The 17,796-nt window shown below is 29.5% G+C and overlaps 1 protein-coding gene across 1 annotated transcript; it reads right to left on the bottom strand.

Annotated features, from left to right (window-relative positions):
- Positions 1 to 12,633: 12,633 nt before the first annotated feature.
- On the bottom strand, positions 12,634 to 13,035 carry LOC135931948 (uncharacterized). Its single transcript, XM_065469268.1, has one exon. It carries the CDS (start codon positions 13,033 to 13,035, stop codon positions 12,634 to 12,636), a length of 402 nt encoding a protein of 133 aa, XP_065325340.1.
- Between the last annotated feature and the right edge of the window lie 4,761 nt (positions 13,036 to 17,796).

Below are 17,796 nucleotides of genomic sequence, written 5' to 3' on the forward strand. Positions count from 1 at the left end.
GCATACAAAATAAACTAACATTTAAATAATTAAAACAATACAAAACATATCTAAAAATAATATTTTTTAATACAAAATCTATTTATTACAGAATAAAATATTTTCTATGGTTGATATAAAAAAAATTTGCGTCTAAAGGATTACAATTGATAAAAAAGGTTAATTAATTCATACATATGCCTCAATTGATAAAGGTTTTTAAAAACCACATAAGGCTATATAATTCTTAGCAACTTACATTGACAAAAGGTTATGAAACTAATATAACTCTCTGTTACCATTTTAGACAATGTTTTATAGAAGGGACTAGCAAGAAAAAATTTATAGGCCTTACCAAATTAACAATTCTTGAAGAGAATATAAACGACCAATCCAAATCATAAAACTATATGGTAGTTAGAGCTTCTCTTAGATGACATTATCTTCCATTTTTAATGATATATAAACGACTACACAGTTGACCATTATTGCATATCTAAAATATGCAATCATATGCTCTCAGCAGCTATAATAATAATCTTAAATTACATAGCCACACAAATAATAGATGCTGGTTAATTTACATTCATAGCCATGACACTCACGATGATAACCCATATCAGAATTTATTATGTTAGAATTGATGAAACAAAAACACTAAAAATCTTTAGAAGAAATTATGAAAATATATTGAAGCCTTGAGTTATTTACACGGCAAGGATGACATATTAGAAATGAAACATTTTGTAACTATAAAATAAGAACTAGAGTGATATCATGAAAGCAATTAAAATTTTCTATATTATTGTCGCACCATCTCTAGTTGGTATATTATATCTTAAAATAATAGTAGTTTGTAATAATAACTAAAATATATTCGTATTAAAAATTTAACTCAAAACTGTTTTTCAAAGAAGAATAAAATAACTTTCCTAAAAACAAGCAAAAAAAGAGAAGAAAAGATAACTAATATATTACATCCATTGTGGGATGAATTAGAGGTCTGCATTGGGCGGGTTTTTGCACCATAAGCCCGCCCATCCAATGTTTTAAAAATATTTAACCCGCCCGCCCAGCCTACCAATAGTTTTAAAAAAAATATATACCCGCCCGCCCCGCCATTTGTCTAAAATTCCTTACCCGCCCGCCCATTAGTCTAAAAACCGCCAGCCCATTATTTATAAAAAATTTTTAACCCAAGCCCGCTTATAAAATTTAATTATGGTCATTCTTTCATTTTTTTAAGCATCTAATAAAAATATTTTAGCATTACACCTCTACAAAAAGTTTATAATTTAGGAAATTAATATAAGTATAAAAATAATCAATGTAAATTATGGACAATTTAGATCAAATTGAATATTTATGAAAAAAATACAAAATGTTTATTTATTCTAAGAAAAAAGTTTTATTGTTGTGTTTATTACATAATATAGTTAGGTATATGTTCTTCACTTAAAAAAAACTATTGGTACAATAAAAAAAAATATTGTTATAGATCATTTAAACAATTATTTTTTCTAGTTTGTTTTTGAACAAAAATTTTAAATTTCCTTAACCCGCCCGCCCATTGTTTAAATTTCTTAACCCGCCCGCCCAGCCTGCCCATATTTTCAAATTTTTTTAACCCGCCCGCCTGCCCATTCTCGAAAAATTTTTTACCCTACCATCCGCCCGCCCATTTATATGGGCGGACGTGGGCGGGCGGGCCGAAACCCTACCCAATGCAGAACTCTAGGATAAATAATAAGATGTTTAATTATAATAATATTTTAAATAAATAGATGGCGTTAAATAGTTAAATGCAAATTGTTACTTATATTTATTATCAAAAGCATTGATTAGTAAAATTTTAAAAATATTAACTGTAATATATTATATAACTGTCATCTGCAAAAGTGGCATTTTACCTAATATTTTATAAATAATTATATATAATAGAGGATTATAAACTATATGTCTACTTACCTTTTATCAGTTAACCCGTGGGTAATAAACGAAAGATATCCATTACCTAGAATAGAGCAATTGCTGGCTAATTTAAGAGTAGCAACAATTTTTTCAAAGATAGATTTTTCGAATGCTTACTTGCAAATAAAGGTGAGTGAGAAAACAAGTAAGATATTAACGATTACAACGCATAGAGGATTATTTGCTTTTTGTCGTTTACCATTTGGTTTGAAAGTATCGGCTCCAATATTTCAAAGAACTATGGCGGCGATATTTCAAGGAATAAAGGGAATATTGATATCTGGTAGAACAGAAGAAGAACACAATACTAAGTTAGTTAAAGTGTTAGATATTATATTAGAAAATCGTTTAAAAGCTAATATGAATAAGAGTGTTTTTGGAGCAAGAAAAATAAAGTATTTAGGACATATTATAAAGGGAAATGAAATTACTTTAATTGCAAAGAATATAGATAAGATAATGAATATGAGAGCCCCAAATAATAAAACTGAAGTACAGGCGTTTTTAGGAGCAACGAATTATTATCATCGGTTTGTTCAAAATTTTGCAGAAATTGCCTCACCGTTGTATGATTTATTAAAGAAAAATAAAAGGTTTGAATGGGGAGAAGCACAGGAGAAAATTTTCGGAAAATTGATAAAGATGGCAGAGAAACCAATTTTAAATTGTTTTAATGAGAAATTAGATATTATATTAGCGGTTGATGCATCTAATGAAGGTATAGGAGGAGTTTTATTACAGATAACCGATAATGTTGAGAAACCTATTTTATTTTTATCGAGAAGGTTTAGTAGCACTGAGAAAAATTACTCCACGATCGAGAGAGAGGCTCTGACTGTGAAATTCGGGCTAGCGAAGTGCAAAGAATATCTGATTGGAAGATGGTTTGTATTATATACCGATCATAAGCCGTTGGTAGATTTATTTAAGAAAGAAAATAAAGAACTTATGATTTCACCAAGATTACAGAAATGGTTAATTTTAGTTGGTAATTTCGATTTTGAGATAAAATTCAGAGAGGGTAAACAAAATTGTTTACCAGATATATTATCGAGATTGTTTAATAAAGACATTGCAGACAAGGATCCAGTAATCAATAGTTTAGAATATATAGAAGAGGAAGAAGAATTAAATAGTAAAGTTATAAGAGCTTTGAAAATTGATACAAGAGAAGAACCGATAACGTTCGAAAGAGTAGAGAAGATATCCAAAAAAGATGAAGAATTGATAAGAATTAGAACTTGTTTGAAAGGAGAGGCAGAATGGAAAAGTGAAGACAACGCTTATAAGAATATAAGGAAGGAATTAAATATAGAAGACAATTGTTTATTGAGAGGATATCGATTAGTGATAACGAGTATTAGCCGTATTACATACAGGACATCAAGGCATAGAAAGAATGAAGAATAAAGCAAGAGAATATATTTGGTGGCCCAAGATGAATAGTGAAATTGAAGAATTAGCTAGAAGCTGTGAGACTTGTAACATGTGGGCTAATGTACCAGCAAATAATAAAGCAGATAAATGGCCAGAAACGGACATTCCAGGTAAAAGATTATATGTCGATTTATTAGAATATGAAAAAATAAAATATTTTATCATGGTAGATGCTGGATCGAAATGGATAGATTGTCAACAGGTTTCAGGTTTAACGACGAAAATAGCGTTGACTAAAATAAAAGATTTTGCAGGTAAATATGGATTAATGGAAACTTTGGTATCAGATGGAGGCCCAGTGTTTAAAGGTAGAGTTTTTAACCAATTTTGTGATAGGTGGAATATTAAGCATTTATCATCGCCACCACATTACCCAAGAAGTAATGGGCAAACCGAGAGAATGGTAGCTATTGTTAAAAGCTGGTTAAAAAAAGAAAAATATGGAGAGGGAAAATTGGCAAAGGAAATTCACCAGCAGTGATGTTTTTAGGTAGAAAAACAAGAACTGAATTAGATTTTTTGAAAGAAAAGATAAATCAAAAGGATGATACATATCATGAGAAATTTAAAGTTGGAAGTTTAGTATGAATTCTACTGTTTGATGGTCCAATTAAATGGGGGAAGGGTATAGTAAGTAAGAATATAGGAAGAAAAAAAGTATAAATAGAAATTGAAGGGCAAGAAGGAACCTTTACTAGACACCTGAAACAACTAAGACTTAGAAGCTTAGGGCAAGAAAGAGATATTGGATATAATTACAGGAAATAAATTGATGATAGACATAATTATGAGAATCATATTTTCAGATAGAATGAAATTGATGATAGACATAGTTATGAGAATCATAATTTATAAAGAGATAAATTGATGATAGACATTATTATGAGAATCATATTGATGATAGACATAATTATGAGAATCATAATTTATAAAAAGATAAATTGATAATAGACATAATTATGAGAATCATATTGATGATAGACATAATGATGAGAATCATAATTTATAAAGAGATAAATTGATGATAGACTTAATTAGGAGAATCATAATTCTTGATGAAATAAAATTGATGATAGACCTAATTATGAGAATCATAATTTATAAGGGTTAAAACGGTTGAGGGAATTATCACGTGGATAGAATACTATGTATTGTAGATCATTAGAAGATTATGGAATATGTATATATTTTTATAGTAATTTTTGTAGATGGCGTCATACTTTTGCTTAGGAAATAAGATTATAAAGATAGAAAAAAGAGAGGTGGATGGATCAGTAGAATCTAACAGATGGGTGGAAGCTGCAAGCGCAACAGAGATATGGGGAACTCCTGCAGGAAGTACCCAACGATTCGAACGAAGAATTGAACTATATTGGGTGAAGAAAAACCGTCTAGAATGTTGATCGTGCGGAGGGATGCACAAGTTAAGGTTCTGTCCAATAGCAGTAGAGACCTCAAGTAACAATACAGCTTTTTCGGTGCGGGAGAATGGGGAAGCAACGAAAGATGCAGTGGAAGGTTAGTTTTAAGGATGGAGGTGTTATATTCGCTTTGTGAATATGTGATCAACGATTGTTAAGTATTAATTTGAATATAAATTATATTTTATATAATTTGTTAGTTTGTGAATATGTGATCGACGATTGTTAAGTATTAATTTGAATATGCAGTCTAGAAATTTATTTTTTTTATGAACTTGAATAGACTTGTAATTTTAATTATTTTTTATGAATACTTGTAATTTTTATTATTTTTATGAATTTTTAATATAATTGTAATTTTTTTGCATATTAAAAAAATGTATATAAATGAAAAAAATTTAAAATAAAAGTCAGAATATGGTTTTATAATTCAAGAAACTTATTTTTCTGGTATAAATTTCGAGATTTGGTTTCGTAAGATTTTACCGAATTATTTAATTTATATATATATTCTTTTTTATTAATACTAGGTTCCATTAAATTCATTAAAGTCTCTCCCACGCGCCTTCGACAATTTGATTACAATTCATATAAGGAATTGTAACATTCACAATCTAGAAGATTTGATATTGGGAATCAAAACCTAATAAAATAGAAATAAAAAATATATATACTAAAATCTGATTATTAATCTTTATTAAATAAATAACTATAATCAAATACAAAGTGAAAAACATAATCAAAATAAAAGAAAAATAAAATTAATATAAGAAAAACAAAAGTAAAAAATTAAAAAGTATTTAAATTTAAGTTAACAAAAAATAATAATTTTTCGCATCATAATTTCTCCATTATATATCCCTTTTCTTTAATCAACATTTACATAGTCTCCCAAGCGAAAAATAAAAAGTTCTACATCCCACTTGTCAAAACTGTTAAAGTATGAAAAAATCTACAAATATCACGTGTTTTTTTCTCATTTACATAGACGGGGATCTAAATAATAACTTAATAATTTTAATAAAACATTATTTTTGTTTATGATTTGAATAATGCATTTTTTTGTAACGCAAAAATGCAACACTCCTTCACTTAAGTTAGACCCACCAATGAGCGAATGACCAACTTCTTTTGATTTCGACTTTACAGATCTTGTATCTCCTCCAAATCTATTCGTCTTAATCTTTAATGTCTTCTAGTTTCTAACGACGGCGGTCAATTGTCTAATATTCTTTAAGGACTGTTTGTATTCGATTACAATCTGAAATTCTTGAATCCTTCTGTTTCTTGTCAACTCCTTGTAAACGATTATCTCTTGATCTCTATAGGCAATTGACGAACTCGATTCACTTCTGTTATCATGATTCCTGATACATTCTTCTAGTCTCTTTTTAATTATATTTCGTTTTAACCTTGGTAAATTATCCTAGTCTTTGCTTATTTCTAACGGTTTCTGGTAATTAATTATTAGCATATTATCTGGTAAACGATGACGACTTTTGTTAATGATTATAGCTTGACAGCATTGACCAGTTGTTTTTGCTAGTCGCCTATTTCTAACGTTCTTTTGTATTAACCTATTGCCTCTTTACTCTGTCACGCTTGACGATAATTTGTCGGATATAAACGATTGTTTCCCATAATTCTGGTCTCTATGATCATCAACTTTCGTATCTTAGACTAAAGTTTCCGTCAACAATTGGCGATATTAGTTAGCTATTAACGATTGCAGCATGAATGTCTCGAACATTTGTTCTATCTAGTTTCTTGTTTAAAAAGTTCTTTGTAATTGATCAACGCTTTTTCTCGGAAAATGATTGGCGATAATTTGTCTGCGATTACTATTGTTTCCACTAATTCTTGTCTCTAAGGTCGTCGATTTTCGTATCTTAGACTAGAGTTTTAGTAAACACCTGGCTATATTGGTCAGCGATTAACGATTGTAGCGTGAACGTCTTGAACATCAGTTCTATCTAGTCTCTTGTTTCCAACGTTCTCTTGTAATTGTTTCTCCTTTCATCTAATTCTTGTAACTGTATCGATCTTTTAGATTTCTGAGTCTTCCATGACAGTTTGCACTTGCCAGGATATCGATTTTGTCCTTAGGTATCTTTATTCTCATTGATCTTTATCTTAAGGTTTCGGGTAATCGCATCTAAAACATCTACCTAATATAATCTATTTAACCCTTTATCACTTCTGAAATATTTTATCACTATCACCTTTTCTTACATTCATTCTCAAGTCAAGATAGCAATAAAATATATCAAATGTCCACTTTGTCTTAATGTATAAGGTTATCTACTCTAATCTAATTTTTCCTTACATAATCTATTAAATAGCTTAATTTCGATATACTTCTCCTTTTTTTTTCTTTTCTCTAAATTAAATCTTAAAATTATAATACATAGTCAAAATACGCTATATTAATTATACTATTATGTCAAATTCAATCACCCCACTACCTTCAATGAAGTCCAAATCCATATCTTCCTTGAGCCCTTTGTAGGTAATCTTCCTTTAGCTATCAATCCACATCCTTTGTCAAACATGTCTATCTACCGTTGAATATATATCTAAAATTGAATATCTGCAATCTAAAAAATTCTTAGCTCTAAATTTTTATTCAAAAAAATCTTGTCTTCTTGTGGTACACACCTGTTCTTAAAAGAAAAATAAAATATCTATTTCTTTTCTTCTTTATATAATTCACGCCCATTGTTCAAAAACAACTGGAATAAATATCTTTTTTATTTTTTTTTCCACCAAAACTGACATCTTATCGCAAGTCTCGTTGTTTCTCAACACACCAAAATTATGATTCTCATAACTCTCGCAGACTTGTTAAAAAACAAATCAATTATGTCTATCATCAATTTTATTCTATCTGAAAATATGATTCTCATAATTATGTCTATCATCAATTTCATTCTATCTAAAAATATGATTCTCGTAATTATGTCTATCATTAATTTCATTCCATCAGAAATTATGATTCTCATAATTGTGTCTATCATCAATTTGTTCCTTTATAAATTATGATTCTCACAATCATTAATTTTATTCCATCAGAACTTATGATTCTTCGTCATGTTTACTATTATGCAAGCAATCAAAAATATTTTTTTATTTTAGTCAAACTCAAACCATAATTAAAATTTATAAATAAGTGGTATTCGTCTTTGTTTTTGAGTAAAATGATCAAGTACTGCATTATAAAAGTTATCGCTAGATTTTATTTTTAATAATATTTTTTCAATCGAAATCAAAGATAGATTTGATAATCAATTTTGGCGCATCCTGTTTATGCAATAAGATTTGATTCTTTTTAAAGATGAAAAACTCCGTTCTCCACTTGCTGTTGTTGAAGCCAAAGTTAAGAAATTTGCATAATTTATAAAACTCTTTAATACTTTTCATCAAATCGGTGCATATAAAAATTTAAGTATTTCATTAACATTCTTTTTCTTTCTAAATTAAACATCCGGAAACACTACCTTTAATTCGGTTTCCAGCTTGTGCAAGTCGAAAAATTGAGAATAGTCGTTTAAATTATCTAATAAATATTTTGGGAAATTTTGATTATTTGGAATTTACTAATATCTAACAATTCGACGAATTTAATATTTTTTGGTGTAAGACATATGAAATAGAATTAATCAAATCATTTTGAATATTGCTTGAAGTCCAATAAAAACTGCACTATTTCTAAATAATGTTTCAATAGTAAATTTTCTTCCGCGAGCAAATAAATTAATTCAATATAATTTCCTCTATTTACTGAATTAGAAGATTCATCATCACCACGGAATACGAGCTCCTGAATTCCAAGAAAACATATAGAGTTGATCCATATTTTCAATATTTATCTATTTGATTTGACTTTAGAATTATGCTGTTTGATTGATATTGCGCATCGAATCTATCATATTTTCAATACGATTTTGGCCAAATGTTTTTAATTGAATCATCGACTGCAAGAGCGGTTGATTCTTTGCCGTTTAACTGCCTTTGAAAAATTATTCATATCCGAAAATCCTTTATCATTCCAAACATATTTTTCCTTTGGGAATAATAGTCATGACCAACAATATAGAGAATTAGAAAATTCACATCCAGCGAGCGATTCATATTTTTCATATTTATCGATAAAAAAATTATGGATGCAAATTTTGATTTCTCTTTTTAAGTTTTGTAAAATTGATTTTGGTCTTCCTTTTTCGATAATCAATTTTTTCGCATCAAAATTTCTTGAGCTAAATGATAATGTTAATAAATTTTCAATAATACAATTACAATTATTAACCATTAATTAAGGACTTTAAAAACGAAAAAATTATTTTTAAAAAGTAAGGAAAATAATATTATATAAAAAAATTTCCTTCTCTTTTATTTATTAAAAAAATAAGCTTTTTATTTGCTTCCCCAATGCTTATTTTTTAATGGTAAAATTACACAATACCATGGCATGATTTTCTCTTTATTTATTAAAAAAAATAAGCAATATTAAATTTGCTTCCCTCGTGTATATTTTTTTAACGTAGGAAAAATAATAGTAAATTTTTTAAAGTAGTAAAAATAATAGTAACTTTTTTAACGTAGTAAAAATAATAGTATTTCTTAATATTGTAAAAATAATATTAATTTTTTAACGTTATAAAAATTCTATTAATCTTTTTAACGTTATAAAAATTATATTAATCTTTTTAACGTTATAAAAATTATATTAATCTTTTTAACGTTATAAAAATTATATTAATCTTTTTAACGTTATAAAAATTATATTAATCTTTTTAACGTTATAAAAATTATATTAATCTTTTTAACGTTATAAAAATTATATATTTTTTTTAACGAAGTCAATTTAGTTTATTTAGCATAGTACAAAGATTATATTAAGTTTATTTAAAAATTTTATAAGAAAAATTTCAATATGGACGCTTCGTCACTGGGTTATATAATAATTTAAATAATAAAAGTCAATTAAGATTCAACTGTTAATGATAAATTAGTGAGTGATATTGATATATTTTTAACAAATTTGATCGCAAGCTGACATAGTGAAAATATAATTTATATGTATTAATCTATTCTAATAATTAAAATAGTATTCATTTAATAAAAATTTATGTAGTCTTATTAATTTTTAAATATAAAATTAAACCTACATATTACTCAATAGAATTATAAAAAAAATTGTTCAGTGAGCATATACAAAGAATGTTTGAAAGCTAAGAAGATGTCACTGGTTAAGATGTTTTGATATTTATAAATTAAAATTTTGGATATATAAATGAGTAATTATGGTAATATTTTATATAGTTTAATATTTTATGTATTTTAATATTTTATGTATTTTAATATTTTATGTATTTTAATATTTTATGTATTTTAATATTTTATATATTTTAAGTCACCCATTTACTGTATTCCACAGGACATATAATGTCATTCTGTACCCATTAATCCAATTTTATTTCTCCTTTCTCCATTCAAAGGGTACATGTCGTAACGCACAAAACTTTAGTACACAGTCATCCTTTAAAAATCTACTTCAGGCATTTCATATCTTCGTCGAAAACTTCCCAATAGTTCTATATTAATCTACTCTCTTTTGCACCCTGCTTTAAATTCCATTTGCCTTCAAATACGCCCCCTCCCCTTCCTTCCTTTCTACTCTCTAGTCTTAACATCATGATATCCTTCAAAAGTCGACCTTCCTATACTATTTTTATCTATTCCTCCCCTAGAATTATTCCCTCTTATTTCGCTCCTATAATCCCCCCCCCCCCCTATCTCTCTCCTGGAATCATTGTCCTCTATTTTATTCGTATAACCACCCCCCCCCCCACCTCCCATTTTGCTTTTAAAATTATACTCTCCATTTTACTCCTAGAATTATCCCCCCCCCTATTTCACTCCTAGAATTATTCCCCCCTCCTCTAGTTCCTTTCTATAATTCTTCATCCTATTTTGTTTATAAGATTATACCCCCTTATTTTGCGTAAAGAGTAATTTTCCCCGATTTCGCCCCTAAAATCATTTCTCCTTATTTCGCTCCCATAATGGCACCCTTTTAACAATTCAACATAGTCTCGATTCCCGGCAACATATTCTCACTGTCGAAGGCCGTCATATTCTTCATTAGTTATTTGGTACAAATACACCCCACCATAATAGTACTCCCGAATACTATATCATGGACCTATTCGGGTGATCCGATCCCATCCCAGCACCGTTTCTATATATCAATTGATAATCCATAAATCTAATATCTCTACCCTCTCATCGAATATAGCTTTAATTTCTCTACCCTTCACATAATAGTCAATTAAGTCCCATCGAATTATCTTATACTTTGTCTCTCATTTTCTATCATTTCTCCCTGCCAAATAATTTGAACTATCGTATCCAAATACCGAAATAATCGACTAAACTTCATATCTATATTAATATAACTATCTGTAAGGTTAAAAAATATGTTATCAATATTGTGAATTATCCCACAATACATATGCACCCTTCTCTCACAGTATCTATTAATTTAGTTCGGTACGAAACAGTTCCTATTTTCCTTATTTATTAAATACAACACTTGTTTACTCTTAACAAAATACCTCCCTATGGCTTGATAGTTTTCTAATAAATCTGTGCCTAAATAATTTCCTGATACAAGGAATACGAGTTTGGTAAATGCATATTTGTCTGTCAATGTTTGTAACGTCCATGTTTGTTGCAATGATATATAATGTCATTGGTTTGTTGACACATTTTAAATTTTTCACAGTTAACTTGGCCTCCATGTTAGAAAATATGTGTTATCGAGAAATTATAGTTTCATGCTTTTATTAATTTTGAATCATGTAAATACGAGTTAAAATAAAAATAAAGTTACACAAAAAATATAAATAAATATGTTAAAACTTGAAATATTACATTTTTGTTTCAACTCTATGCAAGTTTTCTGTACTTATATTTTATGTCATAAATCGTTAAGTTAATCGATCATTTAACAAAGAGAAAAGTTAATTGAAATAATAAAATCACGTTATTAACAAAATTATATAGATTTTAAGCTTTAGCACAAAATATTTTAAGGATAATAAAAAGAACAAAAAAAACAAATCTATCACTTCAACAATAATGAACCTTGTCTCAGAAATAATTGTAGATTATCATGACGAAAATTAAATAAATATCCATAATTATTATTATTCTCTAGTTTAAAAATCTTAACTTGAAGATAATCATAAATAATCCTGACATATCAAAAATATTAGATAGATATTCTTAAACAAAAGATTATAAAAAATATTTACTTCTTAGAAATTAAATCAAAATAATTTTTTTGATTTGATGATGATTGACGTGAAATTTGTTATGGGTTTAGACATCTTAATTTTTCATATTACGTGATACGTGATAAAGCGCATTCGCCCTCTCAACGTTGTGGGAATAACAGAGCTACGCTAGGTTTTTCTCATTTCCATCTAATTGGATTATTAAAGTTATCGGGGAAGAAAATATGAGAAGCCCTTTACACGTTTGTGGGCAAGCCGCACGTACTTGCACGCACAATAGTCCGAGGACTATCATTTAAACGTGTGTGGGCTGATTAAGAGGGAAAGGCCCTAAAAAGACAGCCCACACCCATACCTATAATCCTATTTGTATCTAATCATTAATGGAAAGGGGGAGGCTAAGTTAATGTTTAGCGAGTCATTTTTAATAAAATGTAATTATTAAATAAGAGAAAAGAAACCTGTACTATAAAGGTATTCAAGTAAATAAAGGGGGAGAAAGGTTTGGAAACGGATGAGGAATTTCATCTTAGGTACCTAGATTTAATCTTAAGATAAAGAAACTTTTTGATAGAATTTTTATTGTTATTCAATCTAACGAACTGTTTCCAGTTTATATTCAGATCAGCAACATCTTTCAAAACGCGGTGAAACCATAACGTCTTGTATCTACTGTATGATTTACCTCTACAGGTAAAGAGCCAAGTTAAAGCGTCATGAACCAGATTACTGTTAGGATGTTTTAAAATGTGGGCTAAAAATTGAATTCGTTTTTTCTTGAGTATGATGTGGAACGGAGTGTGTTTCGATTGTCTCCATAATGTTTTGTTCGTTATGAGTCTAGGGTAGAAGACGCCGTTAATTATGTTTAAGCACTTGTTAATAAACGTCTGGCATTTTCTGTTGTCTGCTTTAGGTTTTCCCATGTTTCACAACCACATAATAAAACAGGAATCACCGTTGAATTAAAGATGCGTAGTCTAGTGAAGGTAGGAATCTCTCTCGTCTTCCAAAGCTTAAAATACTTATAGAAAGCTGCCCTGGCTTTTTGTAATCTTAACCTGAGTTCCTCTTTACATCCCCCTCTATTATCTAAGGTAATTCCAAGATATTTTATTTGAGTAACCACTTTGATCGTCTCCGATCCGATATCAATATTCTCTATAGGAGGCGTGTGTCTTGGTAAGAGAATCATAGTTTTCTTAAAATTTATTTCTAACCCAACTTTCAAGTTTACCAGTTTCAACAATTGAATGAGATTCATGGTTTCCTCAAGGTCCTTTGTAATGATTACCACATCATCAGCGTAGGAAATAATTCTATTTTCTTGATGAAACGTATTAGTCATTGATGTGTTAATTCAGCAAATTAGCCGCGCCCAATGTGTCTTTTAGAATTTTGTTCATTACTATGTTAAAGAGGACTGGTGAAAGGGCGCAGCCTTGTTTTACTCCTTTCCTAATCCTAAATGGTGGAGAAACTTTATTGTTTACTTTGCAAGAGGTAAACAGATTATTGTAGTGGAGTCGTAATATCTTGATAATATTTGGGTCAATTCCAACTTCTGATAGTGTTTTCCAGAGTGCATCATAGTTAAAATTATCGAACGCCTGTTTAAAATCGATAAAGGTGAAGTAGAAGGGTAGCTTATACCTATCATATTTTTGGATGATAATTTTGAGAGCAAGAAAGGGCTCCATGATATTTTTGCCTGGGCGATAAGCGCAAATATATTTGGCAAAGAGGTTTTGCTATTTTTGCAGAATACGAATCTTGAGGAGGGCCATAAAGACCTTAGATGCCGTAGAGGTGAGTGCTATGACCCTATAGTCACCGAATTTAGTGAGATTTGAGATTTCGGGGAAGTTGCAAAGGGTGGAAAGATTCCAATCCTTAGGTGTCAACCCTGAAGACCAGATTTTATTGAAGATAATTTGCAAAAAGCGTTGTACAGCAGTTGTTGTCGCTTTGAGATGTTCACTAGTAATATTATCTGGGCCAGGGGCTTTATGATTTCCAAGTTTTTTAAGTGCCGTGGAGATCTCAATTAGTGAGAATTGTGGGATGGATTGAGGAGTAGCAATTCCGGAGGTGTATTTATTGGTCTCCTAGATTCAAAGATCCTCATGTAATAATCAGTCCAGAGTACCAACTGATCATCCTGGTCAATTATTATTCTGTTATTTTCCAGACGAATGGTAGGAAGTTTTTTGAAGGTTTTTGATTTGCAAAAATATTTAAGTTTGCTATAAGCGTCAAAAAGCCTATTTCCTCTCATATCTGCATCGATTTCGCAAGCTTTCCTGACAGTGAAGATCCTTCTGTCGCTTCTTAGAGATCTCTGTATGGACTTCCAAAGTTCCCTATCAAAGTGGCCATTTAAACGCAGCTCCTCAATTTTTTCCATAGTTGCCGTGGATATCCAATCATTTCTCGCGAGAGAGTTATTTCTTCCTAAAATCTCGCTAGCTTCGTGAATGTCATTTTTGAAAATCATCTAGCATTCTTCCACAGTTTTGGATAATCTTGGGTCGAAGAGCTCTTTAATCTCTGGTGCCTGTAGATTATTGATATTTTGCTTTCTGAGTAGATTTGCCAGTTGGTTAGAGTTGTTATTTAGTCCAGTTGAGGTACTCCATATGTTCCTTATCAGGATCTTGGCTTTGATTATTTTATGGTCAGAAAGATTAACACTCGTCATGGCCATTACATCTTCAAACCAGCCGTGGACGTTTAAAATAAAAAAATCTATTTGCGATTTGTAATTTTCCCTTTTAAAGGTGAGTGTATTATTCTCTCTATGATAGAAGAAAGTATGTTCAATTTTGAGATTTTTACTACCACACAACTCAAGTAGTTTCCTACTGTCGTCTCCATTAGGCTGAGCAAGGGCTGCATTTCCAATAATGTTGTTCCTTTTATAAATCTCCTCCGAACCAATCCTGGTATTTAGATCGCCCATCAAAATTATGTTGTATCCTATGGGTAAAGCATTAATTATATTTTCCAGATCGTCGAGAAAAAGTAATCTATCTCTCCTGTTTGGGGCTGCATACACATTCACCAGTATTGATGGCCTAAAATTTGTGTTGATATATAATTACCAACATCTCTCTGAAATAGGTGTAAACTTATTTATATGGCTGTATATTTTCTTGTTTATCAAAAATCTGACACCTGACCAACTGTTAGAAGTAGTACCAGGGCAGTATAAAATAAAGTGATTAAGATTGCAGTAACGCTGTCTCGGGTATGGGTCTCCTGTAGAACAATTATATCTATTTTCTCGTCTGCCATTAATCTCAGTAAAATAGCGAGTTTAAGCCATTAATATTTAGTGAAGAAATAAGTAGCTGTTCCTTAAGATTATGCATAGTTCTGCTATAATTATACTCCCTTAATTCAATAGAAAATTCTCTAAATCCGGGTGTTTGGGTAAACAGTAAGATAAAAATTAAAATAAATAAAACTACAAAACAAAAAAATTGAATTTCTATGGAATTTAAATTTTGTAGAATAACAATTAATGAATAAAGTAATTGTCGGGATACCAGATCTTATAGAAAATGACAAAATATGTCTATAATATCTAAATCCTTTACTCCTGATATATCTAAGAAGCACTTATTGGTTTTAACTCATTTATATAAAAGGGATGCCTTAGTGATTTGCCGGTGAAATATTCCTAGAGGAAACAGAAATAAAGAAAAAGGTACAAAGGTAGCAATAAATAAAACAAGTAAGTAGAGCAAGAAAGATGTAATACCAAATTATGAGAGGGAAAAACTAATTTTATGCATGATTGACCATTACTAGCCAAGGTTAATTATAATTCGAAAAGTGGGGGCTAAAAGTTTTCTGCTCATCCTGCAAGATCAGGGGAAAGGTGTAGACACCTAATGGGTGATTTGAGGGGGACAAAGAGTATGATCATCCTCTTAGTATATTTTAAACCAAGAAAATTTATTGTATAATTTGAAACTAATGAAAATTATGAAAACACAAATTAAAATATAAAAAATATGTTACCCCAGTTTACGGTATACTCTCGTGAACACAGGTTTGTTAGAATTAAAATATAAGATCGTGTTGGGAGTGATAAAGAGAAATTAGCCACAGTAAATTAGATTTAAGTATAATCAAGCACTAAAATAATAATATGAAAAGGTAGAAAAGAAATAAGTGAAAGGCATAGGAATATGTGGGTGGGATTCCCTACATCTAATACTTCCTTTTAATTTTAATAAAAGCTACTGTCACACATCAATGTTTTAATAAACTATTTAATAAATCAAATTTAAGGGAAATATTCCCTCTACTCAAATTCAAACATTAAAAGTGTGATGGCATAAAGTATAGAGTATTAATAATAAGATGTGTGAAACTCTTAAAGATTTCATAAAACGAATGGGAGTGTAGAAGAATTGAAAATAATAATAATAAAATAAAGAAAATGTAAATTTCTGGCGCCGAAGGTATGAAAAATAATATTATTTGAGAGAAAAAATTTCCTATAATCATCGCCTAGTCGGCGCCTAACACAATTAATAAAATTATTTGATAAGTAAAAAATGGAAGTAAAATATATATGATGTTGAAAAATCAGAAAGGTATAACTTATATTTAATGTTGGTTTAAAACCAACTTTAAAAGAAAATAGTTAAAAAATCCTTTATAAAAGCACGATAAAAGTATAATTCGAATTCGAAAAATATTTATAAGTATACTTTGTGAAATTTCATATTATGGTGTTCAACCTTATGTCTATGTAAAGCGTATTATGATAATCTATCTAGTGTATACTAATAATAAAAGGGTCTTTACGGAAAGGAAGGGGATTTATATATTTCTTTGGATGTGCATTACTTTTCATTTTTGCATTTAAATTTAGTAAAAACCTTATGTATAATGAAATAAGTAGCTCACACTTCCTTTATGGATCTAGTGGAGGAGTGGAGACGTTAATCAACCTTCTGCTAGCTTTAAACAATATATCAATAGTAGAAGGGTAGTATTCATATATAGGAATATGATCTATGTCTCTTCCTTCAAGATATGTATAAGAATATGACCTATTGTCGCTTCCTTAAAATGCAAAATAAATATAGAAGGGTACTTTTATGTACAGGAAAATGATCAATAAATCTTCCATAGAAAGCGATATAAAATTATGAATGGCTAAGGAACATAATTAAAGCAATATATTATATGGAAGAAGCATAAGATAATAATTATGTATAGGAAGAAAACCTTAAACTCCACTCAAATAAACATATATGATATATGAAACTTAAAGGTATAATTTGATGTATGAAATGCTAAGTAGAGGGGTAATATTCATGTGTAAGAAGAATGACCCTTATAACTTTCTAAAACCATATAGGTATTATTTGAAAACAAAAAGGTGCAATATGAATATATGAAAGGGGGCGATAATATTGATGGTACTAAAAATAGAGAAAAGGTGTCTAAAACCATAAAGCAAGTAATATAACTATTGCTTATGTGCTGAGCAGAAACTGGTATGTATAAGGGTTTCTAGGGGTTCTCCCTTCTAAAAAAATTCATCATTAATATTACATAAAATAAGAAGGCGGGTATGACGACACCTAAGAGATGATGCTTCTGTGATAAAGACCACATTGATCTTAAGAGATTTACAGGTAAAACAATTATTAATTACTCTA

Source organism: Gordionus sp. m RMFG-2023, chromosome 1 (assembly GCF_954871325.1).
Source record: "Gordionus sp. m RMFG-2023 chromosome 1, tfGorSpeb1-WG-v2, whole genome shotgun sequence".
NCBI lineage: Eukaryota > Metazoa > Nematomorpha > Gordioida > Chordodea > Parachordodidae > Gordionus > Gordionus sp. m RMFG-2023.

Excerpts from the sequence above, each read along its gene's own strand:
- LOC135931948 (XM_065469268.1), bottom strand. The coding sequence starts at position 13,035 with ATGGGAAAACCTAAAGCAGACAACAGAAAATGCCAGACGTTTATTAAC.